The 12,413-nt window shown below is 30.0% G+C and overlaps 1 protein-coding gene across 1 annotated transcript; it reads left to right on the top strand.

Annotated features, from left to right (window-relative positions):
• The first annotated feature begins 236 nt into the window (after positions 1–236).
• LOC129966241 (cilia- and flagella-associated protein 20-like) lies at positions 237–911 on the top strand. The gene has a single exon (XM_056080656.1). It carries the CDS (start codon positions 237–239, stop codon positions 909–911), a length of 675 nt encoding a protein of 224 aa, XP_055936631.1.
• Positions 912–12,413: the final 11,502 nt, after the last annotated feature.

The raw sequence follows: 12,413 nt of genomic DNA, 5'->3' as shown, positions 1-12,413 counted from the left end.
ATGCTTATTATGTCTATATATGCTTAATAATGCATAAAATATTTTAATTACATCTTAAATCCTTGAACTGATAGAGTTAAATAATTTTCACAAAATATTTCATTTTAAAATTCTGTCTCATTTCAGGAAATATTATTTTATAGACTAATTACTCTTATTTTCAAAAAAAATATAGCTAATTGCTGTTAAGTAAAGAGACATTAAAAAATGGATTTTCCGTAATTACGTGCTTTCGAATGGCAACAGACCTAAATGTTTTCATAACATTTCATCAGCTCATCAAATGGTCAAATATCGAAGCTCACCCATTTGGCCCATTCATGTTCCGTAATAAATTGCAATCTGGTATAATATCTCTTCTTTGTGGAAGTGGCCTTGATCCTTTGAAGTTATGGGGCGTCCATGGTAAAGGCTGCATAAAGAGGATAACAGACAAAGATGTACAAACTTTGGCAATCGAAATCACAGCAGCTCAGTTCTGTACCACATGCATATCATTACCAAGAGACAAAAAGAACGTTATAGGAATAAGACTCCCGTATCTCACCTTGAACATCAAATATTTAAAGCTTCCTTTCTGTTTCGAATTTGAGGTATTGGATAGTCGAATGACCAAAAGGCGTTTCAGGCTCAGCAATGCCCAGTCAGGTGAGACTAGAAAGACGTTGCTGTGTCATATTCCACTAGCTCTCGAAGAAGGTTGGAATAACATTCAGATAGATCTTTTTCATTTCACAAGAATGGCCTATGGAACTGATTTTGTTGAATTACAAAGGCTAGAAATATACGCCAACTGCAGGATCCGACGGATATTCATTTCGGACAGATGGTACAAAGAAGAGGAGCTGCCTAAGGATTATATAATGAAAAAACCGACAAAATTAACTAGGTCTATACTCAGAAAAGACTAGAGATATTTTCATGGCTTCAGAACGAATTAGATATGGTTAAAAAGAGCTTAAATAGTTTTACATCTCAGTGTAAATTATGATTTATTCATAAGAAAATCTCAAGCCAATTCGCGCCGAGGATTGCGTGAAACGTTAATATATTCAATTATTTAATCAAATATTTTCCATTCCTTCGCCAAATTCGCGACACTTTCTTCAAATGTTTTTTTTTTTTGCCTTAGCCATTTTAAACCTAATTCCGAATTTGTCGGGATTATGAATAAATTATAATCTTAACGTAAATTATAATTTATTCATTAGAAAATTAAAAGATTTTGGGAAACGTGAATATATTCAATTATCCAATCAAATATATTCTATTCCTTCGCCAAATTTGCGAAACTTTCTGCAATTGTTTCTTGTCTTAACCACATTAAATATAATTCCGAATTGGCTATAATCGCTTGAAAAAATTCAAGTTTGGCTGCGCAATTTTGCATTTAAGTATAATGAAAAAATAAAAGGTAACTGGAAAGACGGACATTTTGAGTCGAAGTCAACTTTAAGGTTTCCTTGAGTTTGTTGACAATATGGTAACCTAAACAAGCGAACCTAAACAAGGTTTTCTAGTAGCAATCCTATAGCTGATTTGTCTACTAAGTCTTTTCTTACTAAAATACCTATTATTTGGAGACTTGGCATATTTGTCATCATTGGCGATGTGAAGGGACAAATTAAAGCTGACATCAAGAAAACTTTGTAGTATGATAATAATTTAAGTTTGATTTGACTACCGTGTTTCCGCCTAGTTTGATTTCATTCCATTGGGTCGCATTCTCTTTGGCCTGTTCTGCTTAAGTCCGAGCTATAATGTGACGTTTTCGCTACCAGTTTTTATCAGTGAATTAGTAAATTTTTATATCGGACACTTTTCCATTTCGCCGGGGTAAATATCGCCAAGCAGACTTTATTGGCAGCAGCACACTATGTGCATATATATATTAAAAAATGCTAACAGCAGAGATATTGTGCTTGGCATCGGTTAAATACTTTCTGCCGGCAATCTCGCTTATTTTTCGCTTTAAAAGTGCACATATGTTTTGTTTTCACGATACCCTCTAAGACTGGCGCCTGGGACATCGATACCCTTCTAACATTGCCGGTTATTATATCATTGCATTTAAGATTTTGATGCCACTCATTTTACAGAATAAATAAAAGCTTAAAAATATTATCATGCTAAAGAAAATAATATTAACAAAAATTAAAAGAGAGTCGAACCTCTATTTCGTAACATCATTGCATGATAATGTTTCAAGCTTGCTTCTGCTCGCTTTTATTTTAAAAACTTACTGACAAACATAGAACAGATAAGAATGACACACAAAAATAGATGAGCGCAGAAACTAAAAAAAAAAAAAAGGATTGTTTTTGAAAATGGGTTTAAAAAATATTTTTAAAATATAACCTGAGAAAAGTATTGTTTTGAAATAAAATTAATATCACAAAAATATTAATATCCTGAGTTCTAAAGTAGTGCAAAAATAATTTTTGAAAAAAAAAATTAACTTTTCAAACAATTTTTTATTAAAAATTTCACAAATTTTAAATCAATTTTTAGTTTAAAAGCTAAGCAGGAAAGGCAAGGCAGAATCTATTACTTAAGAAGTAATTGCATGCCAAATTTAGTAACTCTAAGTGTAACGACTTTCTATAGAGGGTTATAAAAAAAATTCATATCATAAATGTTGTTGCATCACACATCTCAATTTTTCGCGTTCAATAAATTTGAGATGATATCCAGCTTTCAAACATTATCATATTAAAATATTCAATAGTTTGGAATTTATATTAAAGCATTAGGTAGTGACTAACTGTAAAACTTAATATGCATTTGTCCTTAATCATATGAGAATTATTAGAATATTCATATCAACTATTTTCGATTTTGCCATTTTATTATATACTATTATATAAATGAAAATTATTGTTGGAAATTTGTGTTTCAAGTATACAAATTTCTCCAAAGCATCACAAATCGCCTTTTTGTTAAAAAATACAGTAAAAGTGAATTTTAGTGTGCACCCAGCTGCGCCAACAATGCCAAGTCGCCAATAAAGATGGCGGACAAAATAAACAAATACTTCCGCGGAACAGTTACGGTTACCATTTCCCGCCATATAATTAGGACTTTTTACTGATAAGTATTTTTTTTTCTTCATACTGCCCGGTGCCTTCTACGATGCCTTCAGCATCTGTAGAAGGCACTGGGAGAATTTTTTAACTTAAAAAAAAACATCCTATGGCTTCGCTAGCAGCGGAAGCGGGAACCTAGTAGCTTCGCTAGCACATTGAACAAAAAGACTGAGTGGATAACAGAAACAGTACATAACCAAAAGAAAAGAAAGAACGGAGAAAGACATACAAAATTTCTCCATACTCTATACAAAATTTCAAACGAATATCCTTTTCCCAACTTCTACAGGTTCGAAATACTCCCAACATAACAAATTGTGAAAGGAACCAACCGTTAGAACGCCAAAAGAATTACGAGAACTACGCCAAAAGAATTACTGCAAAGAATTCCATTGCAGCTGTCTTTTAAAGTGAGAATGCAGACGATTTTTTAAAGCGCCTACTGACAATTAAACATTGCAAAAGAATAAATATTTTCTGTTCGTATTCACATTAAAAAAAAGAAAGAAGAAAATAACTTTTAATTATAAGCTTAACTTTCTTTATTTAATAAATTTTAATTATAATAAAGAACAAAATTAAAATCTTTAATAGATAGTTTTTTAATATTTTTAATTTAACATTTTTCATAATATAGTTGCAGTTTATGTACAACTCAACCATTGCAAAAGTAGTAAACAAAGCAGCATTAGGGTTGCTAGAAAAGCATTCTGATGGGTTGCAATATTGGCGACAAACTCAGTGCACACTAATCTTCACTTAATCCAAAAATACAAAAGTATCTGTGAATTGCCAATGCAAACATTACTGTCGAATATTTCTTGTTGAACTCGAATATAAACAGTGAGGGATATAGCGACAAAGCCTGATTTGATAAGAGCGAAAAAGTTACAGTTAATGAATATCAAAATACTTGAGTGCTTGAATAAAGATGCTCAGATGATGTTTGCTTGCGAGAGCTTGAGAGAAAAGAAAGGCAAAAGAAATGTCGGTGTTTTTTCCAGAGCACATATTTGTAGACTGCATATTTTGAACATTTAAACAAGATGTGGGAAATGTCGTTGTCTTCGTTGCATTTGATGCACAAGGGGATGTCTAAGAGATTGAACCTGTGAAGAAAAGGTGTAATGATAATTTTACAAATCAGCCGAGCAATAAGTTTATCTTGAATCCTACTTCTAGTACTAATAGTGATTGTGCTGATGTGTGGGATATCCACGATCATAGCTAGATAATTTGCTCCAGAGATAATTATTTGAGACGACTTGGGCAGAGTTCTTTCTCAGATTGGAGATCGTATCCTCCAGGGGGATCTACTCTGTGAAGGGCATGAATTCCTTGACTGCTTTTATAAAAGCGTCAGCTTTTTCGTTACATACGATACCAGAGTGGCCAGGTACCCATAAAAGAGAGATTTTTTTTGGTTTAAAGTTTTCCTTGTATTGAGTTCCTTTCCTTGAGTTCTTTATTTCCCTTTTGAGGCTAGACGTTGAAAATTTTAGGTGAATGGAAATGTTCCTGGTTAAAGATTAACTTTGGATTTAAATCCCAGATAACTAACTGGTCCACAAAAGAATGATAAAATGCTCAACACAAAATGGCAAGGAATAATAGACGATTATATTATTGCTTTCAAACGAACTAAATTGGCATGGTAGAATGAGTTTACAAGATTCTAAATTTACTACCTAGATTTTAAAATTCAATCTAATTTATACTGCTTTCTTAAATGTTATTTTTTGCAGACACTGTAACAGTTGGATTGTTATGATGATCGGTTTCTGCAAACAAGGTTCTACAATTCGGCCTAAAATTGAATAACTTTTCATTAGCCTGTCATGCCAAATTTATGGACCAAATACGTTAAACGTGGATTTACATTCCGCCAGTTATAAGGCGGTTAGTAAGCAGTGAATGCTTAAGAAAGGACTGGTTTATGTTTGCCAGAATTCCATAGATGGATTCGAACATTCCATGTTTGGCTATAAATTGCCGTTTTTGGCGTCCCTGAATTTTTTTTTTCCTTTTTATCGTAATAAAATAATGTATATTTACACAAAGAAACATCGTTAAATAAAAAAAGGTTAACATACCTAAATTTGGAAAACAATAGAAAAAAAAAATGGTAAATAAAATGAAAACTAAAAAACTCAACCTCGCATCTGAAAGAACGAAGAGCAAAAAATATCGGAATTAATCTATGATTACTGATGAATTTTTTCTCGCCAAAAAACCTCCGCCAGATTCTATAAAAGCATGCGCAGTAAGGGAAAAAAAATACAATATAGCGACATGTTGTTGTCCTGTCGGGACTAGTATTTGCCATGGACCGAACAACATTTTTAAGCCTTTGTATGCATGCGTTGCTACGTCTTATAACGGGCAGAGTGTAAACCCACCTTACGTTGTGAAATTTGATTTTTCGCTAATTCACCGCGTATGGTTATTATACTAAATAGTTTCTGCCACAAAAAAAAAAAAATTAAAACGGCTTACCAAATGTATCAAGGTGAGTAACGTTATTAAAAGCCCTTAAAAACTGTTTATTTTTGCTGATCCTTATATAAGGGCTTAATAGCAATTCGTTAAACATTGTATTCCATATAGACAGTGGCACCATCTCACTTGTATTTGTTATCTGGAATTATAGAGCGGTGAGATTACGCCATCCTTTTCTATGACGTCATTATAACGATGTAAAGAGGGAAATAAAATATTTATTACATTATTGACCTAACACGGCTAAATTTCGGTCATATAATCAGATCTCCTAACATACTATCGTCTGAGACAATTTTTTTTTGTGACGAAATCTTTTTTCCTTCTTTATAATAAAATGAAACACAAGACAAAAAAGACTTCATTCGTGTTTGTTGTGTACTATCAAAATTCGAGTGTATCATGTAATTAGCATCTTTCAGATTAATTACATTTATTTTTTAATGAAAAATTAGATCTAATTATTAAAAAAATATATTCCAGAGGGAATAATTTTTTTAAGTTGATATATTTAGGTAGATATTCCAGTTTTGGTTATTTATAAAGAAAATTTGAAATGGAATTTTTATAATGAATGATTGGAAAAAAATATATTAAGTCACATAATTCTTTATTAATTTTCATTAGTATTCTATTGATTATAATACATATCAGTAAATTTTAATTTGATATTTATTAATTTTTAAATATTTTATACCAGTTTGGGCCACTTTTGACTAAATTTATTCCTGAGTTTATATCAGCTTTAATTAAATCTATGTACCTAGTTTGACAACTTTAATTATATTTGTTTTTTATCAAACAGTTATTTTAAAGAAAAGTATAAATTAATTTCAAAATTTCTTACAAACTCTACATAAATAAATACCATTATTTAGTCTTTCAAGGATATCAAGTAATAAATTACAAACAACCCAAATAATATCATCTTATTTTAATGAAGAAGAAAATTATTTAAAAACAATCCACTTAATACATTACAGCAAATATCTAGCAACAGGAGAATATTAATAACTACAGTATAAAGACTAGCTAAGAATATAGTTCATTCAAACTAAGAAATTTTAATTAGTTAAATACAATGAGTGACTAGTAATTGTGAATTTAAAATCTATGAGAATCAAAGTTTCTCATCAATGTTAATTTTGCAAGGTTAAAAAATATTACGCATAGTTGGTTCGAGTCACATTTTTAGCATAATGCTTCAGATGACAATTTAAAGCAAAAAAGTAGGAATAAAAATACTTTGTGTTCTACGTGATTATTTAAAAACTCTGTATTCACTTAAAACAATTTTAAATTTCTGACTTATGCCAATTTTTTGGAAAAAAATGGCTAAAATTAACAGAAAAATATTCATATAGTTTAGGAAAGTATTGTAACAAATTTTCGGTAGGCCATTTCAATTCTGATTGACACATTTCATATAGTTTAAAACACACAAAAAAGTATAATTATCTAAAATGTCATCATCTTTATCAGTAACTTTCTGCATAATACATTCATGAGATGACAAAAATTGTTTTGATTAATATCCCGAAATATATGATAAAACATTTTCTTTCACAATATTACAGAACTTATATCCAAGCTATCCATGTCTAATTGTTTCCCGATTAAAGTAGCATCATCATCATCCCCATAGTTTTTATTTGTGGATTGCTTTAAAAAGGTACTGATTATTACTTTGGGAATATTATATCTAAATTCATAAACATCTGGGTTCGACCGCCTCCTCGTCATCGTTAGAAGAAAATGTGTTATCTGTGATAATTTCCTTATCTCTCGAACTCCGCCTTAACTGTAACTTCAACATCGTAGTTATGCAGGCTCCCATGCAGTCAAAACACTGAGTCTGCAAATTCCTTCTAAAACTATACAAAATCGAAAATCTTTCTCACGCTCTCACTTTAAGCCTTGCTGTTCAGGAAATTAGCTACATCCTGTTATTTGTTTGGAACAATAACATTCATAGAAACTTAAATCTTGCTGCTCCAAAAGAATTGTATAAAAATTGTCATTAATGATTCTCGATAAATTGGATAAAAGAGATAACAGCTGAATCAAAGTAATTCATCCTAAGGCCCCAATCTCCCAGTAAAGAGATGACCCCACCGTGTCCTTTGTGATTGAATTTTTACAGCCTTATCGCGCCGAATGGATTCTGCGCCGCTTTAATCAAAATTTTTATTGTAAGCTTTCTTTCTTTTTTTTTCCTTCCAAACTCCTAAGTAAGTCATATTCCGTGTACAATTAATTGATTTCAATTCTTTTAAGTACAATCATTTGCTAATTAGTTCCACTGCCATGTTAATGTTATGTCCGGAGATTAAAAACTCCGCGTTCATACACTCCATCACCCATTCATCAAATCGGAAATCTTTTATCCTTTCTGTCTACTTACTTGGTTGGCTGCTCTGTTCTCGCAATGCCTTGGACAAAAAAATCTTAGCCTAAAAATTTTTTTATAATATCCATGAAATTATAAAGAATAAAATGGGTTAAAAAACTCAATGACTCCTTCTTCAAAACCATGTTTTACATATTCACGCATGCAGAGTGAAAATGAGAATAAACATGCTAAAAAAACCCCCATATTTCTGATAAAACCATAACTCGGATAAACCATATTTCTGATAGTTACTATTTCATCTGATACTTTTCTTAAAATGTGCTAAGTAAGTAATGAGATAAAGACAGATTTAACTTGGAAATATTTATTAATTTTTACAGACCTGGATGCAGTGAATTTTGCCCAAATGGTAATTTGTTAGAAAAAAGTCACAATGAAAGATGATGCAAAATAAAAATCATCATAAATTCGCCACTATATTATTGACACCAAACTGTTTCGAAATTTATATATTTTCTCTTTTTAGAATAATATATGAAAATTTCCTTCTGCTAAATCCACTGAAAGCATATGCTGCCATCTATGAAGTAAGTATGATACTAAAATTATATTTTGAAATTTAATTGTAATTTATTTCATTTCATTTTACTTTATTTTACCAATTGAAAAAAGTGAAATTGAATGGACATTACAGATCAAGTTAGAGATGAAAATAAATAAATAAATAAAAGCCTGAAAAGCAAGACACTTGACTAAATCAAGGATTTTCAGTTTGTGATATGCTTTCATGTAGGGGCATAAAGGTGCACAACAAAGTAATATTGGAAATGACGGGAAACATAAAAAGTAAGGAATTAAAATGAAAAAAAATATTATAGATATCGTTCTCCAACTTCTTAAGAAAAAGAAAGCTTGTGCAAGACTAAAATTACTGGGTAATAGTGACCTACAGATTAGTTAAGTATGTTAACATACCCTTGAAATCAACCAAAGCCTGCTTTTGATAGATCTCTTGAATATGAACCTCGTTTAGATGACGAGGGTGACACTTCTGTTGGTGACGTTCTCTTCAAATTTTCACACCTCATTAACGTAGTGACCTACCAGAACCAGAGTTAAAGTAATAAAATTTTTATGCATAGAACTTGTAGGATGAATACACTTATCATATAAATAATACCATAGACATAATTACAAGCGTGAGACTATGTGTCTTTATTTGAGGTCATATTTATAAAACTCATGAAACAAATCCAAAGATTGCATCGAAATCGCCTTCTATTTGATTATAAAGATTATTAATGTCCGCATTCTTTATAAATCAAGGCGGAGTAATTTGAATAGCTTTTTCTTTTCATTTTCAGGATTTGGAACTAATATTAATGCAAAAATGATAGGAAAATGCATAATTAAAAATGAATCCCACAGATGATTAAAATTTCTTGGACTTGTTTCTTTCTTTAACTAATCCAACTTTTAACATTGTTAATTGAAGCCTTTTGGATCGAAGGGATGGTTAGGGTGTGCAAAAAATGGATTATTATGAAAACTTTTGAGTTTGAAAAATTTTATGCATTATCATATCTAGATATGTTACATATGAATTAAATATAGATATGTGTTAAACTTTTTCGTTGGAAAGGAACAGTTCTACAATTAAAAAAAATGCATATTAAAGAAAAACTTTGAATTTATCTAATTTATCTTGATTGTTATCTTTTCCCTATCAAATATATTTTAGGAATCAATAAATATTTTGCCAGTGAATAACAAAAAAATTATGTTTATTTATGTTCATAAAAAAATTTACATCCTTCTCAGACTACCACTAAAGTTCTATAATTTTCGACTCAATTGTAGCTAATACAAAATTTATATAGAAAAGAATTCAAATTTCAACATTCAGAGTATCCTAACTTTATATATCTAATGTTGTACAAAAATAATGATAGTAAACATATACAGATGTATCTACTGTATTCGTGGCCCCAAAATTAATTCCTAAGCTGTTAGAAATAAGGATATACATCATATAGAGAAAAGGTTTTAGATTACGTAAATACTAGTAATTATATTCTATATTGCTTGAATCAATAAACGTACTATTAAAGAAATAACAATATGCAGATTTTTTATAGTCACTTTGCACTATTGATCATATCTAGTTAAGCACTTTTTACAAATTAACATTTTAAGTATCAATAATAAAAAAATCCCACTTTTTTGTGATCAAAACTGACCATGTAACAAATTAAATTTCCTTATTATAGAGCATCAATGACTGCTCTGAGGAAGTACGAGGCTTTGATTGGTTGATATTCCTTGAGACGAACTATCGAAATGCTCTTAAATTATCTAATATAAAGATATTCAATATTTCATAACTCAATCAATTTTGTTCATAGAAATGTTGAAATTTGTTATTTAAAATGTGAGTTGGTTACGAATATTTTACTAAATATGACTGATCAGGGCAGGGAATTGTGTAAAAATTTATGTATCGTAAATTCTTCAAAAGTGCATTTATTGACAGAAATGATATAAAATATGAATTTTAATCTCATGTAGGGCATTTTTCTAACTAAAAGTACATACATATCTCTAATAGTTTAGAAATTCTCTATCATCTGTAATACCCTGTATATTCTTTTTCATAAGTTCTTATTCGTTTTCCTCTCACAATCAGTAACTTAGTTTATCATCATTTAACAAACGAAATGCGTATGAAATATATCTAGTATTTGCTTTTAATGGTCCAAAGCTTCAGTATAAAGAATTCAGAATCAAAAATTGGCTTTCAAAAATTTTATACCGTCATTTCAGTGTCCAGGCATGCCAAAATAATGCCGAATTCTGGCCTATTTTTGGAAACCAGGCATTAATTAATCTTTCGATATAAGCTTTCACCAAGTTATTTTCATAAAAATGAGTTTTTAATAACATAAAGAATATTCGAGACTCTGATCCGAAATGTAGTATCATGATAATGTTCTATACTTGTCTTTTTTTCGCTTGTGTTACATTTTTTGTTTAACCTTTTTTTTTATATCAAGAAATTTATCGAAAAGGTGCTTACGAAAAACTTTTTTATATTATTGGAAACGAAAATGAAGATTCTGCTAAGTAGGTGTAAAAGATACCAGTATCAGCTTAAATTTAATTTTAATGTGTAGCCTTTTGCATTATTAGCAACGATATGTTTCCATGGTAGATATACCTGAACAACATAATTTCAATACAAAATAAGGAAAGATATGCGTTCCGCATTTCTTTCAAATATATTTTATACATCATGTAATTTCAAAAATAGGCATTTTCCAAAAGATTTCTATATTTTTTGCTCTTAATACTGGGATGTTATTGTTATGTATTCTTTTTTCCAATAGATGGCGACACTAAACAATATGAAATGAATCTTGTTAAACTAGCGGCAGTGATTTTCCCGAAACTTTCTATCATATCTTTAATGAAGATGTTATCTCTCTCTTCCCCCGCGAGAACTTGTAGAACTAAGAAAAAGGTTTAAAAGTCCCGTGTGCTTGTTAATGTTAATTATTCATGTTGATTTTCAGTGTCCTAAACATGAGAATTGTGTGATTGGTAGTATATAGTAAAGAACTATACTTGTGTATTTATTGTATTAGCAAACAATAGATACAAAATATCGATCTTAGATGATTATTTTTTTGACAACTAACCGCTGTCATAGGTTAACATATAAATACAAGTAAACTGGATATGTTCTTTGAACACCATCCTTCAAATCTATTGAAACCAAAATTAGATATAGACTCAGTAAAAACAAGTTTTATACTAGATTTCATTTATTTAAATCATTGCATTTTTAAATTACCACAGAATTACCATTCTGCGAAAGTACAGACTGAGAAATGATTGAAAATTAGTTTCGCAATTTGACAAGAAAAACCTAGATTTTAGATGCTAGAACTGTGAATCAAGTTTCATTTTCCTAGAATTATGTATTTGAATTGAATTTACATACATGCAAAATTACAACGGAAGATGGTCAATTCTAGAAGGATTTGATTTCAAATTTGATACAGATCTAAATTTTAGAATCTAAACTTGTATGTTATCTACCTAGTTTTTATTTTCTGGCGTACAAAATATAAAAGAAAGTATTGTAATCGTCAAAAAATTTGATTTGATTGAGATAGAGATTTAGTAATTGTGCAGCTATATGTTCAACTGATATAACAGCGTGACATTTTAGTATTGAAATCATATTCATATTTATTTTTTGAAATAACATTTTGTTTGAGGAATATGATGGTGAAGTTGGCTCCGACAATGTGCAATTATATGACGTGGATAATCCCTTTACTTCATTAGCGATTGCTATAAGATAATGAACAAAATATGATCAATATTACTAAACACCGATTAAATATCTATATAAATGTGAAATTTATAAACTTTCATTTTTAAGGAAACCAGGAATTTCAAATTTTATG

This window comes from Argiope bruennichi, chromosome 4 (assembly GCF_947563725.1).
Source record: "Argiope bruennichi chromosome 4, qqArgBrue1.1, whole genome shotgun sequence".
NCBI lineage: Eukaryota > Metazoa > Arthropoda > Arachnida > Araneae > Araneidae > Argiope > Argiope bruennichi.
The sequence above is the reverse complement of the archived record's forward strand: the minus strand, read 5'-3'. Positions and strand labels throughout refer to the sequence as shown.

What these genes read in the sequence shown, in the direction of transcription:
- LOC129966241 (XM_056080656.1), top strand. Translation starts at nt 237, where the DNA reads ATGGCAACAGACCTAAATGTTTTCATAACATTTCATCAGCTCATCAAA.